The sequence below is a fragment of the Lissotriton vulgaris genome, chromosome 5, assembly GCF_964263255.1.
Source record: "Lissotriton vulgaris chromosome 5, aLisVul1.2, whole genome shotgun sequence".
Lineage (NCBI taxonomy): Eukaryota > Metazoa > Chordata > Amphibia > Caudata > Salamandridae > Lissotriton > Lissotriton vulgaris.
In genome coordinates, this window is record NC_141693.1 from 1,515,075,983 (window position 1) to 1,515,099,928 (window position 23,946).

Consider the following 23,946-nt stretch of genomic DNA (forward strand, 5'->3'; position numbering starts at 1 on the left):
CATTCCAACCCTACCACTGTCTTATTCTCAAAAACAGGAGGCATACGTTGTATTAGTTCAATATCTAAGTCCAACCAGCAGTTTTACCAATCCCTACACCTGCAGAAGCAGAAAAAAGCTACACGGCATTCCACAAACCCTTTCCCATCAAGTCAGAGCAGAAAAGAATATTAATGTCAAAAAAAGGGGGAAGAATTAAAGAAACCTAATATATCTTTCAAATAATATAGCACCAGACAGATTTATGTACTTTGAATTCATGAAATCGGAGCTGCAACTAGAAACAGTGAAAGAGCGGACATTAACGCGTTTACAAAAGAATGCCACATAGTATACTAGGACAAAAATTATCGACATCTGAGCAACCTTCCAGAATACAAAAGTGGGCCTGGCCACCCTGCTTCCATATGGAGAAGCGACATAAACAAATCTTATAAAAGATGCAACATAATCTAATCGGTTGAATATAGTCAGCATAAAAGTAACTGTCCATTATTTAAAAAAACGGGCCACCCTGCTTACATAAAGTAAAACGACCCGGGTATAAAATACAACAAATGTATTAAAACATTATCTAAGCGAAAAGTATTACCTCAATAAGTAGAGGCTGTAGCTTTAGGATAGACCTTTGTCTATCTGTATTTACAACTTTTGGTAGTAGTTGTATTCTTACCTTTGAGCATATGCCAGCTTGGAATATCAAAGAAAAATTGTACATTATTTTGCGCACTTTTTCCCTACTGCCAATCTTGTGAATTATGAGTAATATGGTAAAAGCTATGTAAGCAACTGACTCCCTCTCCCAGTAAAAGTAAAAGGTTGTGAAATTCTGCAAACACCCCATTTGAGGTCCATGTGAAACTGATATTCTATGTGACATATTTCTAATAAGGTCACCAAAAGTGTCCCCACCAATAATAAATTCACCAAGCCCCAATATGGCAAAAGGCAGAAAAAGCATGTTAAAAAGTGTTACTTGCAAGAAAACAAGTTAAAACATGATTCTTCAGTGTACATCCTAGAAAATATGAAAGGAGGGATGGGATTGGGGAACAAAAGAAGACACCTCAGCACAGCGGCCAGGCTCATGTACACTGGAGGCGGCGGCATGTTGAAGAGGGCAGGAACAAAGAGACCAAGCCCTCGCCATCCTCTTTGAAGGGCAGGTTGCTGCGACCACGCCTCTGCTGTTCCCATTCCCTGCCAGATCCACCTTATGACAAAGGCACCGAAAGCAAGGTGGTGGGCCAGATCAGAGTGACTAATGGCTACTGACCTGCCATCTTGAGTCCACTCACCCTGCTTCGAGCTTCTTCTAATCTGCTTTTCTCATTCTGGAGAGAAAGAGCCTTAGAGCAATGGTTGTGTAGTCTGTTGTAGTTGAAGTGGATCGAGATTTCCAATTGTCACTGTCTATTATCCATAAAATCCACTATTGCCCCTTCCGTGCAGTACAAAATGGAAATCTTTCACATAAACTGCTGATTGTCCTTGGCATCCTTGCCTTCACAAGACCAAATACCTTCCGAGTAGTTCTCTACACTAACATATCTAGTAGATTTATCAAATAGGAATTCAACTTCCCTTTGTACTCCTTTGAGACAGTGAAAACATATAAAACAATCATTATAGTATGGTACCAATTTCTCAATTTTCCATTGAAATAAAATGTTGTAATTTATGCCAAGGGCCCAGCTAATCCACAACATCACCCCGCATCCCTCTGAGCCTTCTTATGGAAGGCACACCTTGTGTTCAGTAGTTGTCGGTGATCTGTAACCGCACATTACTCTACCAATGCATGTTCATTTGCTAACTTATTACTGCCAAAGGAGCTCTCCTTGATGTTTAGGGGGCGTTCTCCTACACCTTAGACTGCTCAGAGGAGCAAGTTACAGTAAGACATTTCCCTCAATTGGTGGTGAAGTTGAAGTACTGCTGCTCGTTCCTTGAGTGAAGCAATAGCAAAAAGAAATCTATATATTTAACAATAACCAATGTCGGGAGTATAATTTAACCCCATCCCACTGCCCTCCAATGCGAGATATCTTTCAGCCATTGCTTAAATTGAATAGTCTGATCCTACTGGGGGTGGGATACTATTATGAACGTATCGTAACACACCTTTTTTGGAGTTTATTAGGCTTGAGTTGTTCCGTCACTTGCTTGGTCGGATTGTAGTTTTGATCTGTACTCCCTTTTACTTGCAAGTTACTGCACCTTTTGTTTCTTTTTGCAGCTTAAGCATTTTAGGTCGAACCTTAGCGCAGCGCGCATGAGCTGCTCTAAGGAGAGGGCCTCTTGGAGCTGACCAGCACTTCGAGCACAAGCTTGCTCTCTCGTGCGCAAAGTCTTGATATTGCATTGGCCTTTGTGTGCGACTTTGTAATAAATACAGCACGCAATTGGCCAAAGGCGTCTTTTTGTCCCACCTTTTTGCCCCAATGCTGACGCCCACGGCCTAATGCTTGCGGTTACGCGCAGCATCATCTGTTTCCAATTATCGTGCCCAGGCGGGCGCGATAATTCAAAACAGATTGGCTGCTGCTTGCTCTCGCGCCCTCTTTTGTTTCCCTCTCCTATAGTGTATTTTTTTTTTTTGCTGCCGGTGTGCAAGTTCCGGCTCATGTTTCCCCCACTGCTCGACTTTCTTGGCGCTCACAGGATCTCTGCCTCCATACTTCCCTGCTTTCCACATGTCGCCATACCCCAAGCGCCCTCAGCAGGTCGACTGTAAAAACGCCCATCATTTTAATGTGTCTCTATGCGGTGCCTGTTTGCGGTGCCTATCTGCGGTGTCTGTGTATGCAGTTTGTGCATGCAGTGCTGATCTGCGGTGTGTGTCTGTGTGCAGTGGCTGTCTGCAGTGCGTTTGTGCGCACGCGTGGTGTGTCTTCTGTGTCAGCTGTGTGTGTGTATGTGTACATGCTCAAATTTGCACTGTCAAAGTACTTTAAGTAATGCCTGTTTTTTTTCTGCAACGAAACACATGCTCTCCACAAGCACCTGTGTGGGCTGGTGTTTGCACATTGGAAAATAAGGGTGCCATAATCCAGCATAGTGCAAAGATAATGCAACTCGAGGTGCCCCATGATTCATTGAGACAGCTCCAGCCCCAGTAGGTGCATATTTCGCATAGTATTTTGTTAATGAACCCCATTTTTACCAAAATTGAACTTGGTGGTAGAGATGCACAACAACGGATACTGATTACAGGTCAGGCATTTTAGGGCAGAGCGTTGTGGTCGATGAGACACTACATTGTAGTGGGAGTCAAACTGACCAGTCTCTTAGTAATGTAAGCTTATTTTTTATAAAACTATTAAGTCCACAATTTACACTGTCTCATCGCTGAAAAAATTGATAACTTTAAGGGTACTTAATTATTTATCGACCCTTCCAGAATCGACCCTTCCAGAATTTAAACTGTAGTCTATAAAAGTTTCTAATAAATATAATAATGTCAACAGTTCGCACAATACAGACTAGCATTTCATTAGACCCCTGAGGTGTCTGTCACGAACGCTGACCCCAGTAAAGTTCCAACTGTTTCGCATGCAGACAAATTATTTTTATAGGCTCGGCTCGTTCTTGTGCCCTTAGAGCCAAGCCGGAACCCAGGTTCAGATAGTCATGTGCATTCTTGGCCTCCCCACCTCTGTTAAATGACCATTGTGGTGGCGTCAATGTCATGGCTTGGGCCAGAGGCGCAACTAGAGACAAATTTCGGGGGGGGGGGGCTAATTCTTTCAGCAATAGGCACAGTGGACAAGCAGGGGCTCTCATAAGGGGCAACAAGCATTGGCATAGCCAATAGGTCTCGCCTTAGGGACCAAGGATATTGTGCTGCATAACTAAATACTTATAAGGTCCCAAAGGCGAGATCTATTGGCTATGCCAATGCTTGTTTACTATGGGAGCCTGTCTGGTGCCGACTTTTGGGTTTCAGGAAGGGGCACAATTGGAGTGGGGGAAGTAATGGTAGAGGCGATCTCTATCAGTAAGCAATGTTTTCCATGTCGGCATCCTAGCGCTGGGACACTTTGTAAGAAGTAGCCATGTGCTCTACAAGTAGAAGTATTATTATTAGAGTGCTTCATGGGGACTTCAGCACTGCCATGCTATCCAGTGTCGTGGACTCTTAATTGAACTTTCTCTTACCTGCTTTTTCCTTGTTTTCAGGTGCGGGGGAGTCTGGGAAAAGCACCATAGTGAAGCAGATGAAGTAAGTGCATCAGTCCCCATGAGACTTTTGTTTTCATTTTCACATTACAGAACACACAGGTGAACTTAGTTTGCACTTCTGCTACATCTCTTGCATAAGCAACAACATGGTGAGTTATTCAAATCCTATAAGTAACAAATGTTTAGATTCCCATCTCACATAAAGCCTCCAAACACGGTGACAGCAGTCTTCATGTTCTCTGTTTTCTTCCACCGTGATCTAAGTTATCTTCATTCCGTTGCAGGATCATACACGAAGATGGATACTCGGAGGAGGAGTGCCGACAGTACAAGGTGGTGGTGTACAGTAATACCATCCAGTCCATCATCGCCATCATAAGAGCCATGGGAAGACTGAAGATCGATTTCGGGGATGTGACCAGAGCTGTACGTTTCTTGACTACTTCCTTTTCGCTTTTGTACCTGATCATTTTAGAATTTATCACTTGAGGCAGAGAGATGTTTGGCTATAGGCATAGCTCCTATGGGAGATTGGCAGGGTTGAGATTAATATTCTTGTAATTTTCTTGCAGGCATTCCAATCTTCTCATCCCAACACAGTGTAGATTTTAGTTGCGTCGAAGTCTGAGTGCATTTCCATACCTGTTGGTATGCCAGTTTTGAATGTGGCTAGTGAGGGCAAGTAGATTTGTTTCTACTGTTGGACAGTGAAATGTTCTGTAGGTTGTCAGCAAGGTAGCTCGGTTTGTGACTGGTAGTAGGATGCTTATGCATAGAGGTTAGGTGCATCTTTCCAGTTGCCATCTGTCCACAGACTGTAGTGCTATATCCTTACTCTATGGATTGGGAGGCATTGCTAATTTTGCATGTAACTGACTGGGTTAATTCCCCAGGGCCATCTGACCCTAGTCGTAGACTTTAGTTTATCACTTTCCCTTCCCAAACCAGGAGGTTCGATACATTGACACATCTTTCAGACCCTGCAAAGCGAGTGAACACTTTGCCATTTGTTCCATTAAAAAGGGCCTATGTGTATTCAAGTAGAATTGGGCCGAATGGGCAAAGCCCCTAGAATTATGTGATTCTGGAGACACCACTTTTTACACTCCGTTATGGATTTGCTGCACTTGCCACATACCCCCCATCATATTCTTTATATTTTGGCGACTTAAACACACAACTTGTTTCTAGCTCCGACAGATTGAAAGTTACTACTAACTGGACATCTGTCAGCTGCTGATCGTTCTGTTTAGTTGTTAAACTGATACCAATAAGACGAACCTTTTTGCCCAGCTAGTGTAAACGTGTGGAAGAAATGACAAATGTAATGAAGTAATACTGCCATAAAATGTGCTTTTACTGTCTGTAGTTTGCTTTTCTAGTTGCTAATTTAGGTAATCCCACCGCACAATTGCGTCCCTCATTGACTCATAAGTACAGTTGCATTGCTGATATGTAATGACAGGGATGGCACCATAGTCTTAAGCAGCCTCGCTCAATTTGATTAGGAAAATTTGCCCTGGAACACAAGCAAAAAATGGTACATAAAAATTTTTCATATTTCGTCTTAACTCTTTTAAACTCGATACTTAAATTTCTGACACCATAGAACAGTGGTCTTCAAACTGTGGGTCGCGTCCTCTGGGGGAGGGCGAGGGGAGAGGGGAGAAATAATGGTGATATTTTCAGGTTTCGAAATTCTACAAAGGCCTGAACAGGATACCTAAATAGAACTTTACATATACTCATCTGTATACATTTTTACCATGACTTTTTAGAATGTATTAACTTTTATTATCAGTCAGGTATTATTAAGAGCGCTCCAGACGCATTTTAAAGTGCATTCTTCTTATAATTAGTGTTTAAAGTATGTACACATAAGGGGAAGAAGTACTGGTGCCTGGCAGTTCTTCTAATTTTTGTATTGGCCGGATCATTAGGGGGTAGTAGGTTGTTGACCTTCCATTGCAAATGTTTTTTAACAGTTTCTAGAACTGTTTAATGCTTCTCATTGCTTAAAAGTGTGCAATTTCTGATATCTACCGCCTTCCATGCCCTTCATTGCTTTTTTTGGCGCATGAGCAAGTCTTACTCCAAGTGCCGTACATTTGGTAATCGAATGTCACTCTTAAGCACACTGAAACCATGACAATATGATTTATAAGCAGTCTAAAAACTTGGCAACTATGGTCCGGGTGTAAATTTTGTGGGCTTTCAGAATAGGACGTTGTAAGTACAGATCAGACTGGTGCTTTGGTAAGAGGATCTGAATGGGGCTTGGTAAGAGGACCTGGATGGGGCTTTTGCCCAGTGGAATTACCAATATACTGTTGATTTAGTTAGCCTTCTTACTCTTGTCTTGATCTACCCTTTCGTATGTTTGAGGGGGGCCTGACCCCCAAAACATTTGCTCAGGGGGTGGCTTGACAGAACAAAGTTTGAAGACCACTGCCATAGAAGAATCCTGCTATGAGCCCACCAACCAATTACAAGCTTGCGCCGTATATTCTTAAGTGACTATACATTTTTTAATACATTTGTATTTGAGCTACATTTTTCAATCATATAAAGTTCTAAAAATGTTATTTACGCTTCAGCTGCACGTGAACGAGGATGTACATTTTTTCTTTCTATAATTGGATCCAAGACTTGATGAAAGTAAAATGCATCTGACTAGTCTGCTTCTCTATACGGGACCGTAGAACTCGCTCCCCCTTATTTTCAAACTGAGAACAAGTAGCACCTGTTCACAAAACCTTGAAATATGCATTATTTAGGTGCTAACCTCTTAGGTCACACAGTTTATCTACTGCATACAGTCTGTTGTATAGTGTGAACGCGTTTTATCTAGGAGCTCTGGCATACCCAGCCCCAAGGCTGCTGAGTAAGCACCGCAGCTGCTCCCACTCCGCGATCCAGAGAGACCACATCCATCAGTATGCATGTGACATCGTAGCACATGACTTCGCATGTGGCCTCACAGGGAATGACCTCACAAGAAGTGGCACTAGATATTAAGACCTCACGCATATGTTTAGCAGGTCTATGATGAGTATATTTAAGCACATTACGATATTTAGCAAATGGGATTTTGCGTCGGGTTGTGCCAAAAATGTGGCGTAACCCCAACGCAAAACCTGAGCGTTAACTAATGTGTTTCTTTTTTGTTTAAACTCTGCCACAAAGAAATTGGCAAACACAAGAAACATGGCAGTAGATAGGTTCCAGCCTAGCTGGTTTCAAAGTCTGCATTTTGAAATATCTTATGGGGATAAGGCACCTGCTGCACAGATCTTGTTGTGCCCAGAAAATCTCAGTGCGGTATATGCAAAAACAACAGGTGATGGACCGAATGTGGATCAATGTCACACATTCAACCCAGTCAAAAGATCTGGGTCATAATCCATCGTTTTTTTGCACTCCACACCACCCCGGGTTAGACAATGGCGATATGCAAATCAGCTCTGACCCTGTGCCCCATGGGAACAGTCCAGTCCGAACTACAAAAGCCATGTCCTTCCCAGGACGGAATCAAGCATCCGAGGACCGGACCGGTTTCGAGGTAACACCTCTCATCAGCCCGGCTAGCTTGACTCCAGTGGTGTGGAGTGCCTGGGACCCACGTCTGGGCAACCCCAGTACACTTAAAGCGGTATTTGCAAAAACAACAGGTGATGGACCGAATGTGGATCAATGTCACACATTCAACCCAGTCAAAAGATCTGGGTCATAATCCATCGTTTTTTTGCACTCCACACCACCCCGGGTTAGACAATGGCGATATGCAAATCAGCTCTGACCCTGTGCCCCATGGGAACAGTCCAGTCCGAACTACAAAAGCCATGTCCTTCCCAGAACGGAATCAAGCATCCGAGGACCGGACCGGTTTCGAGGTAACACCTCTCATCAGCCCGGCTACCTTGACTCCAGTGGTGTGGAGTGCCTAGGTTGAATGTGTGACATTGATCCTCATTCGGTCCATCACCTGTTGTTTTTGCAAACTCGCTATAAGTGTACTGGGGATGCCCAGACGTGGGTCCCAGGCACTCCACACCACTGGAGTCAAGCTAGCCGGGCTGATGAGAGGTGTTACCTCGAAACCGGTCCGGTCCTCGGATGCTTGATTCCGTTCTGGGAAGGACATGGCTTTTGTAGTTCGGACTGGACTGTTCCCATGGGGCACAGGGTCAGAGCTGATTTGCATATCGCCATTGTCTAACCCAGGGTGGTGTGGAGTGCAAAAAAACGATGGATTAGGACCCAGATCTTTTGACTGGGTTGAATGTGTGACCTTGATCCTCATTCGGTCCATCACCTGTTGTTTTTGCAAACTCGCTATAAGTGTACTGGGGATGCCCAGACGTGGGTCCCAGGCACTCCACACCACTGGAGTCAAGCTAGCCGGGTTGATGAGAGGTGTTACCTCGAAACCGGTCCGGTCCTCGGATGCTTGATTCCGTTCTGGGAAGGACATGGCTTTTGTAGTTCGGACTGGACTGTTCCCATGGGGCACAGGGTCAGAGCTGATTTGCATATCGCCATTGTCTAACCCAGGGTGGTGTGGAGTGCAAAAAAACGATGGATTAGGACCCAGATCTTTTGACTGGGTTGAATGTGTGACATTGATCCTCATTCGGTCCATCACCTGTTGTTTTTGCAAACTCGCTATAAGTGTACTGGGGATGCCCAGACGTGGGTCCCAGGCACTCCACACCACTGGAGTCAAGCTAGCCGGGCTGATGAGAGGTGTTACCTCGAAACCGGTCCGGTCCTCGGATGCTTGATTCCGTTCTGGGAAGGACATGGCTTTTGTAGTTCGGACTGGACTGTTCCCATGGGGCACAGGGTCAGAGCTGATTTGCATATCGCCATTGTCTAACCCAGGGTGGTGTGGAGTGCAAAAAAACGATGGATTAGGACCCAGATCTTTTGACTGGGTTGAATGTGTGACATTGATCCTCATTCGGTCCATCACCTGTTGTTTTTGCAAACTCGCTATAAGTGTACTGGGGATGCCCAGACGTGGGTCCCAGGCACTCCACACCACTGGAGTCAAGCTAGCCGGGCTGATGAGAGGTGTTACCTCGAAACCGGTCCGGTCCTCGGATGCTTGATTCCGTTATGGGAAGGACATGGCTTTTGTAGTTCGGACTGGACTGTTCCCATGGGGCACAGGGTCAGAGCTGATTTGCATATCGCCATTGTCTAACCCAGGGTGGTGTGGAGTGCAAAAAAACGATGGATTAGGACCCAGATCTTTTGACTGGGTTGAATGTGTGACATTGATCCTCATTCGGTCCATCACCTGTTGTTTTTGCAAACTCGCTATAAGTGTACTGGGGATGCCCAGACGTGGGTCCCAGGCACTCCACACCACTGGAGTCAAGCTAGCCGGGCTGATGAGAGGTGTTACCTCGAAACCGGTCCGGTCCTCGGATGCTTGATTCCGTTCTGGGAAGGACATGGCTTTTGTAGTTCGGACTGGACTGTTCCCATGGGGCACAGGGTCAGAGCTGATTTGCATATCGCCATTGTCTAACCCAGGGTGGTGGGGAGTGCAAAAAAACGATGGATTAGGACCCAGATCTTTTGACTGGGTTGAATGTGTGACATTGATCCTCATTCGGTCCATCACCTGTTGTTTTTGCAAACTCGCAGAAAATCTCAGTGAACAATAATAATAATAATGGTAAGATAATGCTGTAGGTTAACACTTTTTATAGTGATCTGTGTTCTCTAGTACCAGATTTGGCTCCGAGTAGTATAGAAGGTTAATGTGTCTCCTGCAAAGCACATCATGTAACATGCAGATGACAGATTTTTATTTTATGTAGATAGGTGAGTGGGTTACTGCTTTTAATACAGCAATCCTTATGTTTCTTGCAGTTCATAAATTGTAATCCTGATATAGTACATTGGGCTACGAAGGAAGGGACTCCTACACCTTGTTACCTTCACTGTCTTATATGTATCACATCTTCTGTACGGATTTACACACTTACAAGACTTATTGTCAACAATCTGTAAGGTAATCTGTATGGTACGTAAGGCGCTCTGACACTGTATTGGGGTGAGTAGCGCTATAAAATGAATAAAATATTGATATTTAGATTATTTGTTTAAATACTGGGACATACAGGGACTGAACAAAGCCAAAAGCATGACACTCTTAAGTACCTGGGAAGTGATAACAAGCTGTATCCCCTCCATTGCATTTGCATCTCCAGGCAGCACCAGTCCGGATCCTATTGGAACAAAAGAAGGCCTAATGGCCCCTTAACTTCTGCCTTTATCTTTGTCTCAGCTGGAGGTGAGAATTATGAAGTCCCCTCCCTTTCTGCATGTTGCTGCTGGGAATGGAAATCAGAAAACGTGCAGGCTCTACTGAACATGTCCTGGTGTCTGAAAATTACACAGAGACAAGTTTAGCATATTTTAGTGAAGCAAAGCTTCTAGGCAGGGTGGACTGTGAAAATAGTGGGTAGACACTGTCTACCAGCGTGCACCCCTGACTTGTGCCCTACCCATACTTTACACAATCAGCCAATTTGGTCCTTATCGCCCCAAAGGTAAACTGTGCTCAAGTGCCATGTCCCGCCAAGTCGCATTACAAGAAAGCAGGAGGCAGATTCTTTCCTTTTCCAGACAGCTTCTAATTTTTTTTTTTTTAATTTTTTTTATTTTTAAATATATTTTTATTGCAGGAATTGGTAAATCGTTACACATTCGACCAGCATTATAGATCAAACAAAATCAGTGAAATGCAACCCTCCGTCCCCCAGCAGTATGTACCCTTACACAGCCATTCAGCCCACAACCCAATGGTCGGGCAGCGAAATTCAATGGGGGCTCAGCAGGAAGGCGAAGCTGGTCCGGATGATCCACTGTCCGTCATCTGCTTTTCTAAACAAGCCTACGAAACCCAAAAGAAACCCCTCCCTCAAAACACTATGAACCAAAGTAATCCCTACCCAACCCCGCCATCAGTGCACGGCAACAACCGCATTAGGATCTGTGAGAGGACCCATGAGGAAAGTAACAAAGCAGTAAAGTGCAATCGCCTATCGGGACTCGGGGCGAGCTGCTTCCTCCCTTTCGGAGTCGCTGGGGGCGCAATAATCCCTGAGGGCCTGCACTAATGTCTCCCATTCTAGCGCTGCCTCCTGTGCCTTCTCGTTATGCTGTCTCCTAGCTAGCTGGTATTTCAGTGCGCTTTCCCCCGCTGCCCACTTCAGAAGTTCGCTGTGCCACCGTCCCCCCGTCGGACCAGCCCGTGCCTTCCAGTTCCTGGTCACCTCTCGTTTAGCAAGGAGAAGCCCCAAATCGATGAATTTACTGGTAATTTTGTTTATGGGTGTATGTGGGAACCAGTGTAGGAGTCCCACTGCCGCATCAACCGGTAAGGATCTCCCTGTCACCTCCTGCAGGGTCTTCCCCACTTCCATCCAGTAGGAGGACAATCCCGGACAGGACCACAACATGTGGAGAAGGTCCGCCTCCGGCGCCGGGCATCTGGGGCAGTCCGCCGAGCCCGTAGCAAAATACTGTTGGATTTTCGCCGGGGTCAGATATGCCCTATGGAGTACGTAGTAGTGGACCAATTGAAAGCGGGCGTGGCGTGTGCCCTTCCAGGCTCGCCGCACGAGTTGGGACCAGGTCGTCTCCGGGATCTCCTTACCTATGTCCTCCTCCCAACGGGTTCTTAAAGTAGTGAGGGGGGCCAGCCCCTCATTGATCAGTCTACCGTAGAGGCAAGTGACCGCCTTCACCGTACCCGCAGACATCATGACGTATTGGCACACCGGAGATATAGGGGGTTCCTCTTGCCCGTATTTCCAGTGCGCCTGGATTGCTCGGACCAGGGCCGAGTGCAATAGAAAGTCGCCACGAGGAACCTCGAAGCGATCAATGAGCCCCTGAAAGGGCAAGAGCGCCCCGTCCTCGTAGAGGTCACCTACCAATTGTAAGCCTGCGTCCTCCCAGTTTGCCAACCGTGACCAATCACCGCCATGGGGCAAGGCCGTCAACATCCCCAAAGGTATTTCGGGCGCATACGGTATACGCAGTTGGCCCCGGGCGTGGGCTCGGTTCCAACACAGGCGAATGGTCTTCTCCTCCAGCGACAAGTCCTGTAAGGCCAAACGTTGTCGCAGCGCTATGAAGGAGAGAACATGCCTGGCCATCCCCGTACCTCTCCTGTCCTCTGGGCCCCGGAATTCCCTGGCGATCTCCTGGGTGAGGGTCTGGAGCTGCGCCGCTAAGTAGTACTTTTCAAAGTCCGGCACCGCAAGCCCACCCTCGGCTTTCGGCCTCATCAGGGTCCTGAGGGCCACCCTCCGGCGGCCCGAGCCCCAGAGGAATCCGACTATCATCGACCGTAATAGTCTAAACGTGGCCGGTGGGACCCAGATCGGTAGCGTCCGGAAATAATACAGCAACCGGGGAAGCACCACCATTTTGAGCAAAGCGATCCGCCCTGCCACCGAGAGTGGTAGTGTAGCCCAGAAGTCCATACTGCCCCGCAGCGCTCGAGTACTGCGGGCAATATTCCCATCCAGGAGGTCAGATGGTTCATGGTAGACGTACACCCCCAGGTACTTAAAGCAGTCGGGTTCCCATCTAATCTCTCTACTGAGAACAGGGCTAGGGGTGCCTTTGCGAACCGGGAAAAGACAGGTCTTAGCCCAGTTCACCCGAAGGCCCGAGACCTCCCCAAACGTCGTGAGCGCCGTCGCAGCTCCATGCAGGGCAGCAACCGGGTCCTCAAGGAAGAGCAGCAGGTCATCGGCATACAGCGAAATGTAGTGTGGGCCCGAAGGAGTCCACAAGCCATTATAATGGGCTCCCGATCGGAGGTGCAGCGCGAGTGGCTCCACCGCCAGCGCAAAGAGAAGCGGGGATAACGAACAACCCTGTCTCGTGCCTCTCTCCACCGGGTATTGTGAGGAAATCAGCGGGCCCGCCCGAACCCTGGCCGATGCAGAGGCATACAGGACCGTGGTCCATCTGATGAAGCCCTCGCCGAGGCCGAACCTCTGTAACACAGTGCTCAGGTAGTCCCATTCCAGGCTGTCAAAAGCCTTCTCTAAGTCTACCGACAGGACCACCGGGCACGGGGCATCCACGAGCGGTTCTCCCAGCAAGCGGAACAGCCTGCGGATGTTCATGGTCGTGTTTCGCCTGGGGATGAATCCAGCCTGGTCTTCATGTACCAGGGAGCTCATGTGACCCAGCAGCCTCGAAGCCAAGATGCTGCTCAGTATTTTATAGTCAACCGTCCGCATTAATAAAGGACGGTAAGACCCCGGATCGGACGAGTCCCTTCCCGGCTTGAGGAGGGGAACCACTAAGGCCTCGCACATCGAGCCTGGGAGCCGACCAAGCCTCTTCGCCTCTCTATATACTATCAATAATCTTGGGGCTAGGAGATCAGCATAAGCTGCATAAAATTCCACAGGAAGGCCGTCCAGGCCCGGGGTCTTATTCCTCGCCATCTTTTTAATGGCGCTGCGGATCTCTCCCAGTTCTATGTCGGACCCCAGGGCTTTCGCTACGTCCGGCTCCACTGTTTGGAGCTCCAGGGGTCGTAGATAATCATCGAGCAGGTCAGGGTCTCCGTCAGAACGACTGCAGTAAAAACGTTCGTAGTAGTGCAGGTAGCAGCTCAGAATCTCAGGCTGAGTGTGTACCACGGTCCCGTCCGCCATGCGCATGGACGTCGTCAGTGAGGCCTGGCGCGTAGGGTTAGCTAGCCATGCCAGCAACGCGCTCGACCTATCCCCCTCTGCGAGGGACCTAACCGTATAGGCCTTGTAGTCGAAACAGCGCAGCCGTTCGACCTCCGCCGCCACCGCCTCCTTCGCCTCTGCCGTGCGTTCCTGTAATTCAGGGCGCCTGGGGCGGCGGAGTTCCAACTCGCGGAGCTTCCGATCAGCTGTATCTAAGTCGGCAAGGATAATTCGCCTCATGCCGACCTTCTTGGAAATACAGTATCCCCTCACCACCACCTTAAAAGCGTCCCATTCCAGTGTTCTCGAGCTCGCGGTGCCCCCGTTGGACGCGAAGTATTCCGAGATCTTATCTCCTAAGTCTGCTTTGAAAACGCTGTCCTCAAGGATCTCGGGACGTAACTTCCAGGTGGGCACCGCAGGCACCCCAGGAAACCAACGAAGGTCCAGCAGGAGGGGGTTATGATCAGAGATGGTCCTGGTCAAATATTCAGACCGGACCGCCGCTGAAACCAGTTCAGTCGAGCCAAGAAATCCGTCCAGCCTAACGTGTAAATCATGTAGGCCCGAGAAGTAGGAATAGTCCCTAGTGTCGGGGTGTTGCGCCCTCCAAATATCCGTCAGACCCCAGTGCGTCTGCCAGTCCCTACGACCTTTAGCCACACGGCGAACCGGAGAGTCAGGGAGGGGCGGATGCGAGCGGGCAATTTCCACATCCACTACTGAATTGAAATCCCCACCGAGCAGGAGGGGCCCGGAGAAGAAGTGGGCCAACGAGCCCGATAACCTGGAAAGGAAGGCAATCTGGTCTATATTGGGTGCGTACACACAGCAAACGTTTAGGTCCCTCCCTCCCAGAGTGCCCGAAATGGCCACATAGCGCCCCTCCGGATCCACCACTGCTTTCGTGACCTGGAAGGGAACCCCAGCTCTAATCCAAATTAGCGCCCCCCTGGCATACGCGGAGTACGATGTGCAAAAGACCTGCCCCCTCCACCTACGCTGTAGCGCCGCCCCTTCCGCCTTGTTCAGATGGGTCTCTTGCAGCAGCGCCATTTGTACCCCTCTACGCACTAAATAAGCGTGGACTTTGTGACGCCTAGACATGGTGTGGAGCCCCCGCACGTTCCAAGTAATGCATTTCACATTAGCAACATCAGCCATTGTCCCATATTGTTCGTGCAAAGTCTCCCCATCTGGGTCCCAACAAAGAAAGAGCAACAATCAACCCAGCACTGATGGCGGCCATTTTCCCCAACCAAAACTCAACAACCCCTGTTCGACCCAAACCCCCGCCCACCCTCCCCAGAACAGGACCCAAATAGCACCATCTAGTTCCCATCCAAACCATACCTTCAGAAAACCCCCTGTCCCCGACTAATCCTGCAGTCGCCACCGTAGGAAGGCCTTAAGGGCCAGGTGCGGGCTGGGCGTTGGCAGTGGGCCCTCGATGCCCTGGCTACCAGGACTAAAGTAAGCCCAAAACAGTACTAGAAACCCTCGGGCAAGAGCAAGGCACCCCACCCCCACTTCCCCGGGAGTCATCATCAATCGTCGGCTCCCGCCACCCCCGTTTCGGGCCCCCACCCAAAGGATGTAGCTCACCCCGTCAACCCTGTCCATCCAGAAGGTCCTCAACCGATTTCGGTGTGATCACCGGTGTGTGGACGCTATCAGTCACCGATTCCTCGGAGTCCGTCGGTACCCCCTCGTCACCAGGGTCCGCTTCCTCTTCAATGGTACCGTCCCGTGAGCCAGACAGCGCGGATAACACCTCCAACACTCCCTTCCGCTCCGTCGATGTCTCCGCAGTTGAGGGTCCGCCTGACCGGCCACGGCGACTCCGAATCCTCTTGGACCGCCGTCGCTGCTCCGGCTCCGCCGCTAGCAGAGATGAGGAGCTAAAGCCATCTTTTCCGTCTCTATAGAGTTCAAGCCAGTTACAGACATCCTCCGGGGTATCAAAGAATTGAGTCTTGTCATCGACAATTATGCGGAGCCTTGCAGGAAATAGGAGCGAGTATTGGATGCCCTCGCTCCGGAGCTCGCGCTTGACCGCCAAGAATGAAAACCGCCTGCGTTGGGTTTCGTAGGTGTAATCCGGGAAGATGTTCACCTGGCTGTTCGCCACCTTGAATGGGCCATTATGTCTGGAGGCATTGAGGATGAGGTCTCTGTCCCGAAAGTGCAATAACCGTGCCACCACCGGTCGCGGGGCACGTCCCTGTTGTGGTGGCCTCGCTGGGACTCTATGAGCTCGCTCCAGGGTGTAGAAGGAGGATAGACCCTCCGGGGCCACCGTGTCTCGGAGCCAGGCTTCCAAGTATGCCACCATGTCGCCATCCTCAATCTTCTCCGGCAGGCCCACCACACGAATGTTGTTCCGCCTGTTACGGCCTTCCGCATCTTCCGCTCGCTGCTCCAGGGCAGTAATCCGGGATAGGGCATCCTTCATTGTCGCGGCCAAGGTTCGCTGCGCCGGCTCCAAGGTTTTCACCGAGCCCTCCACTTCCTTGACCCTATCCGATAGCTTGCCGTGATCCGCCCTAAGGAGGCCCAGGCTCGTCTCCACCTGGGCAATGTCCTGCTGGAGGGCCGAGCGTGTGGTCGCAATCGCCTCCAAGACGCGGTCAAATTGTTGCTGCATTGGTGCGCCACCAGAACTCTCCGGGTCTCCACGTTCCTCTTTGTCCGGGGCCTCCGAGTCTGAAGCGGCTGGGGTAGTCCCCTTGGCTCCCCTTGGTTTCCCCATGTCGCCGGAGGCACACAGTGTGGATCCAGGGACAGGCGCCACCGACTGCGGGCGTCGGCTATGTCTCTCCGGGTTGTTGGTCTTCGGGTCGAGGGCCGGCGATCCCCCGTCTCCAGGGCCTGTTGGACCTTCTCAGCTTCGGCTCGCGCCACCACCACGTCGTCTGAGGGCACCGAGGAGGAGGCGGAGACAATCGGCGCCAGGTCGGGCAGGCCCGTTTGGTTGACGAGGACCCGGAGTGAGGGTCACCAGCACCGCCGGAGACTTTGTGGCGCCAAGGGGCTGTGCCTCCCATGGGAGTGGGTCGGTCGGGGAGATGCAGCCAAGTGCGGTTTAGGGAGTGGGCGCCACGGTCAGGGCCTCCAGGCGTCCGTGTGCCGAGATCCACTATGGTGAGGGCATCCGACCATCTAGGCGCGATCCCCGTTGCCAGAGTCCAATCAGATCGATACCCAGACCCTCATATCACAGGGAGACGAAAAGGTGGAGGGTGCGCCGCAGCTAGTGATGCTCCTCCAGTCTAATGGTTCCGTCCAAGGGGACAATGAAGTCCGGGCGCCATGTTGGGTCGCACTCCGCGGATCCACAAACTTCGATTTTCCGTCAGGTCGCCACACGTTTGGGCTGCGCCAGGTTCCCCGGCAGGTCCCCGTCGGGCCGATCAACAGTTTGCGGGGGTTAGGGTGCCCCACGGCCTCCGATTTACAGGATAATTCCGGGCTCAGTCCCGGAGCCGAGCTCTCAGGCGACCATCGCCATCGGCGCCCAAGCCACGCCCCCCCCCAGACAGCTTCTAAGTTCTTGGTTCGCTGTAAAGCACAGTCGTGCCCAGTGCTTTAAATGGGACGGTACAGATTACCAACACTTTTTTATTTTGAGAAGGAGAGTACCAGCACTTCTCAAGAAACGAGGTACTCTAGTACAGAGTACCCTTACTTCTATTTTTGCAATTAAAACACTGGATTTGCCGTTTGGCACATTAGAGCCATGTAACATTATTAAAGGAGTAAATGAAACCTGGTTTGATTGTCAAAGCTATGTCCTGGCCTTGAACAAATTGGCACTGAAGAGAGAAGCTGCTAATAGGAGGGGAGCAGTGAGCAGAATAAGTAGGGAAAAAACAGTAGAATAACGGACATGCAACAGAACAAGGTCACTTCAAGAGCCTTGCTGAAGGAAATGGGCATGTCGTTCCAATGTTTGTATCTTAACCAAACCCCCTAGGATTTTGCAGCATGAGATGGCAATAAGGGTCAAGAGAGGGGGCCATGAGTAGGCTTTGGATTGTTGGGGGCCTGGTGTTCATCACAGGGGTGGGAAAGGAGTGCCCTGTGCATTTTAAAGGCAGGCGAAGGAGATACTTAACAACTCTGCCGCCTGCTAATTTGTTGCCCACTCTCCTTTTATTGGCTCAGCACACAGCAGAGCCAATAAAAGGAGGATCAGCCTCAGTATATTTTCGCGATTTATTTTGCTAATAGCAGTATCCTGGGATCTGCTTAACTACCACAAAGATCTCCCAACCTGCGAGAAAATTTGAACCAGGAATCCTGCAACAAATGCAAGAAACTAGAGCGCGGTGACAAGGAGGTGCCCACAATTCTTTTGAGGCAGAAATAATCAAGGCCAAAAAGAAGTGTGTGTAAAATAGTGTCAGGTTAATATTTCCGTTACCAGCTTACTTCTTTTTTTAATAAGCAGAATTCACTTTCTACTTATTGATAATTTTTTGCAGCTTTCACCTTAATGAAATTTCCACTTGAACTGTCTATCCAGGTGATAAATTTGCATTAATAGCCTAGCAAAATGTAGACGCCAGCAGTTGAATAACTATTTATGAAGTACATCTGTAATACCAAAGTATAATATTGTGTTTTAATGGAGTACAGATATCAGGTGTTGCTATCGCTCAGTGCTGTGTTACTCAGTTTATTGACCTCAGACGGATGCCACGCTGAGTTAGGCTTGTCTTGCTTCCAGCTTGTGATGTGTCTGTTACAGCAGATATTGACAGCGGAGCCATACAGATGTGGTACTCTGGATTTGGGTGAACTAAGGTTCTTAGCTGTTAAGGAAGCATCCCTATGTACTCTCTTACACCTATGTATAAGAAGGGCTGTTTCTGTCATTGTTCATAGGCTTGCAGTAGCGCTTCAGGTTGTCAACTCAAGACTGTTTTCGAAATTCCAAACTAATGTACTTTCTTTGCATCACACAAATTCTAATAAACCATCTGCCCTAAAGTAATCATATGCGTGTGATGTGGATCTGCGGGTTGAATGGTGAAATTATCGATCTATTAGCCTTGAATGTTGATCAACTGCATACTTAATCGCGTGTTACGAATTTCAGTGGAAGAACGCATCAATTTTTCAACGTTTTATTGATTTAATCATTTTATTGAAAAAAACTGTAAACATGTTTCCAGTGTTCCTTCATTTTATACATTACAACCAAACATGTAATACATGTTTAACGATTGAATATTTCTTTCTGTGGCTTAAATGATTCAGCCAAAAGTACAATGTGTGCTGCTCAGAGTCTTAAATGCTAGTAAAATACAGTTCAATATCTCATATATCGATAATACGTAATCCGTCTATTTAATAGAGGGGGTTCCCCAGAGTAAATATCAAAACATTTTGGGTGTTAAAAAAAAAAATCATTGAAAAATTCAGTTTTAAATTGGAAAAGTTATGCTGGAGATTTGAAACCAAAATATTCACAAAAAAATCCACTTACAACACAATTTAAGATTGGTTTTATTGATGCTGAAGGAGTTATGGAAAACAATCAATTTTTTAAGAGCGTCATGTAAATCTCAGTTTGTGAATGTTAGGATTATTAGTTTTAACTTACTACACTGTACTAGTCCATAGTACGTTATGGCTAGTGAGATCAAAAACACCAGAATAATAGAAACTTCAATAACAGAACATTTGGCATTAATTCAACGGTATGCTTTGTTCGTGGCATTTGAGCAGTGCTCAACTGTCTATGCGTTATATACCATTATTGCCTCCCAGTACTGTTTACGCTGCTATAGAAGATAATAAAAAGGATCCATGGTTGCCTTTGAGTGAAATGATGTATTTTAGAGTGCCTCAGCTGTTGTCAGTGCTGGTCCAGAGTATGTTAAAAACTGTGGTGCTTCATACCATATTGCTGTGTACTAAAAGGGAGTATTTATCACATATATGGCGAACATGTGTTTTAACCCCATCATAGCTCTTTATTTACTAGCTGTGGTTTCCAAGAAACAGATAAAAATACTACTATGCTATGTATGGGGGAAGTGGGAAGGCCCATTGACTATTGGTGTGAAATTGCAGTTACCGATTGGGAAATGTTTGAGAACAAAACCTCTTGCATGGCTTTTATTGACCGAGGTGGAAGAATAAGAAACTCATGTCTTAAGTGCTTTTCTAAGAGGTTCGTTGGCTTCTGTGATGTGAATTTTCTTTTGCATAGACTTCCAAACATTAGGTATTACATGGTTTAAACAACACCTCTTTGAACGGAAACACTCCCAAGAGGTGTATGGCAATTGAGTGGAGTCCGCCTTTCGTATGACAATAGTCTAGTGTGTCTTGTAAAAGACTGATTTTCAAGGTCCTGGGAGCAAATTAAGCACATAGAAAGCGGGGATGATAATATTGGAGGGCATAGTGGGACTGCAAAACATAAGAACAAAATCACGATAAATATAAAATGGTTGGGATTCATAACAAGCATTTACAATGCAACGGTCGCCTTTGCAAAAGTTAGAGCTATTGGCATTGTAAATGACAAATTTTTAATTTATGTGTTGGATTTGAAAACAGATAAATAAATGCCATTGTCATTTACAATGCCAATAGCTTAATCTCTCGCAAATGCGAGACCTACTGCATTTGCACTCACACACACACACACAGAGCCACACATACACACATGTGGTGGATGTGGGGGTGGTGGATGTGGGGGTGGTGGATGTGGGGGTGGTGGATGTGGGGGTGGTGGATGTGGGGGTGGTGGATGTGGGGGTGGTGGATGTCGGGGTGGTGGATGTGGTGGTGGTGGATGTGGTGGTGGATGTAGTGGTGGTGGTGGATGTGATGGTGGTGGTGGTGGTGGGTGTGGTGAATGTGGTGGTGGAGGTGGAGGTGGAGGTGGAGGTGGAGTTGGAGGTGTTCGGCCTATGGCTGTCTGCAGTGTCCTGCTAACCTAGTCTGCTGTTACACTCTCCATTAACTGCCACAGTAGGGATTTCTCTTTAAAAGCAGGCTTCTCCAAGGAGTAGCCTGTGAGCTGCTCGAGGCTCTCCACCCACCTGTGAGGAGCCAGTCTGTGTCCGACCGTCTCAGTGCCAGGAACCCCGGCCCAGCAGCTAGAACATGGCACGAGTTATATTACACAATAAAACTTTTTTTGTAGGCTCGGGAAGATGACGTGGTTTGCCCAGGATATCGAGCCCACGCCTACACTAGAACTTGGTTCTCCACTCAGAAGTCTGCAGCCCAAGGCCCCCCTGATGTTCTCGTACAGCTCAAATCGGAAGTACAAGCCCCAATATCAGCAAAGACAACAACAACAGTCGTCTAACACGAAGTCTTCCTTTCGTGGTAAAGGAGGAAAGAAGGACACAGCCAGAAGACAATGACTTCTCTCTGCCACAGGTCTCCACTACTTCTCCACCATGCAAAGTTCGAGGAAGAATTTCATCTTTCCTACAACATTGGAGAAAGATTACTACGGATCGATGAGACCTCCAACTAGTCCGCTTCGGACACTCTCTGGAGTTCATAGAAACTCCGCCTCAAACCTCTCCTCGCCCAATGCTCCACAAGAATTTACATCTGCTGCAATTAGAGCTCTCACTAGAGGCAAGGGGTTCTACTCTCGGTTCTTCTTAATTCGGAAGAAAGAGAAAAAATGGAGACCTATATTGGACTTGAGACCTAAACACATATCTCAAAAAACAGTAATTCCATATGGTGTCAATTCAGGAGGTGCTGCAACTCCTCAATGCGAACGACTTCATGGTGTCTCTAGACCTTCAAGACGCTTATTTTCACGTGCCTATCCACAGGAATCGCAAGCAATACCTCAGGTTAGCTGTGGCTGGCAAACACTACCAGTTTCGCTGCCTTTCGGCCTGAAGTCGGCACCATGCATTTTTACAAAATGCCTGTCTCCGGTAGCAGCATACCTCCGGCAACAACATCACCAAGTCTTCCCATACTTGGACGACTGGCTCGTAAAGGCACCTTATTTTGCAGGCGTGACCAAGTCCTCCAACGCCTGTCTTCAACTTTTCAACGACCTGGGCCTTACTCTCAATCAAGAGAAATCTGTCCTTCAGCCTTCCCAGCGTCTCACTTTCCTAGGCGCCGTCCTCGATGCGGCTCAGAAGAAAGCATTACCTTTGCAGGAGCGTCAATCCAAGCTGGCATCCTTGGCGGCCCGTGTACAAACCAAAAGAACCCTCACGGTGCGCCTTTACAAGTCCCTGCTAGGAATGATGTCTTCTTGCATCCTGTTAGTTCCACACTGCCGTCTTCATATGCGCCCTCTTCAAGAAGCGCTATCCACTCAATGGGTCCAGTGTACAGGATCATTCGACAATGTAATCCAAGTGACTCCTCCCATGGTGAAAGCTCTACAATGGTGTATTCACCCACAGAACCTTATGCAGGGTATGCCTTTCCTGCTTCCAGTTTCGCCGCATGTTAAAACAGATGCGTCCCTGGAAGGTTGGGGTGCGTTCCTCCAGGAACTCCAAATCAACGGACAGTGGTCCCCTGCCGAACGACAACTGCACATAAACCTTCTCGAGTTAAGGGCAGTTTACCTAGCGCTTCGAGCGTTCCTGCCTCTGATCAAAAATTCCCCAGTGCTTGTGAAAACAGACCACACCACCACAATGCACTATATCAACAAACCAGGGGGGACTCGTTCTCTGACGTTGTCTCACAAATCTCAGAAAATCTGGAACTGGCTACTTCTACAACATTTTCCTTCGGGCAGAATACGTCCCTGGAACGGACAATGTCCTGGCAGACTCACTGAGTAGACAGCGCTCTGTGTGCCATGAGTGGGAGCTGGACCACCAACTTCTCAGTCACATCTTCTCCCGATGGGGCAGGCCTCACCTGGATCTGTTCGCAACCAAACACAATGCCAAATGCCAACATTACGCAAGCTGGCTTCCCCAGAAGGGGTCTCTAGGGAATGCATTGTCGATCGCATGGTTCAACGTCTTTCCGTACGCATTTCCTCCATTTCCTCTGATTCCCAGGGTCCTCCGGAACATTGTACCCTGATCTTGATAGCTCCAGCTTGGCCGCGCCAGCACTGATTTACGGAGCTTCATCTCCTATTGCTGGAACCGCCGATCCCATTGAAACCGTGCCCCAATCTCCTCACAATGAACCACAGACAAGTCCAACATCCGGATCCAGCATCTCTCAAATTATCGGCTTGGCTCCGAAGTTCAGAGAATTCCAGAACTTAGACATCCCGCAAGATTGCAGAGCTGTTCTAGCCTGGGCTCAGGCTGACAGTACCATCAAAACGTATTCCCTGAAATGGAAAAGGTTCTGCATGTGGTGCAAATCAAAGAAAATACATCCTTTTTCTTAGTCACCTGCACAGATTTTGCCTTACCTTCTTCATTTGGCAAAGTCCGGTCTTGCTCATACTTCAATAAAAGTTCACCTGGCTGCCATATCTCGTTTCAGACATTCATCAACTGGTGCTTCCCACTGGTCCAGTAGACTCATAAAACAATTTCTTAAAGGTTTGTTCAGGACTTTCCCTCCAGTGAGGTCTTTACCGCCTACCTGGCAGCTAAACATTGTGCTTGCTCAATTAATGAAACATCCCTTTGAGCCAATACACAAAACCGATATCAAATATCTTTCTTGGAAAACAGCTCTTCTACTGGAGCTTACCTCAGCGAGACGAGTAAGCAAACTCCAAGCCTTCTCAATTCAAGACCCTTTCCTCCAATTCAGGCAGGACAGAGTGATTCTAAGGACTAATCCTAAATTCATTCCAAAATTTGGTACCTTTTGCATTTCACAATTGATATGTTATTATCTAGTGAGATTTCATGTTGTACCATTCGAAATGTGCTTGTTATTGCTCGCTACTCTGATTCAGGCATGTGAATCTTTGAAAGATACCCATAATACTGGTTAAGAAATGCGTTACTTACCTTTAACTGCAGCTATCCAGTATTGGTATCTTTCATAGATTCACATGCACCCACCCACCTCCCCTGGAAGGGCTCACCTT

The 23,946-nt window shown here is 48.0% G+C and overlaps 1 protein-coding gene across 1 annotated transcript in view; it reads left to right on the forward strand.

The window, feature by feature from the left end:
• Window positions 1-23,946, forward strand: part of GNAI3 (G protein subunit alpha i3) — a 292,796-nt gene that overhangs the window by 122,085 nt on the left and 146,765 nt on the right. Inside the window, exons 2-3 of the mRNA XM_086923567.1 lie at window positions 4,183-4,225; window positions 4,470-4,611. Of these exons, the coding sequence (XP_086779693.1) occupies window positions 4,183-4,225; window positions 4,470-4,611 (185 nt within the window). The remainder of the gene's footprint in view (window positions 1-4,182; window positions 4,226-4,469; window positions 4,612-23,946) is intronic.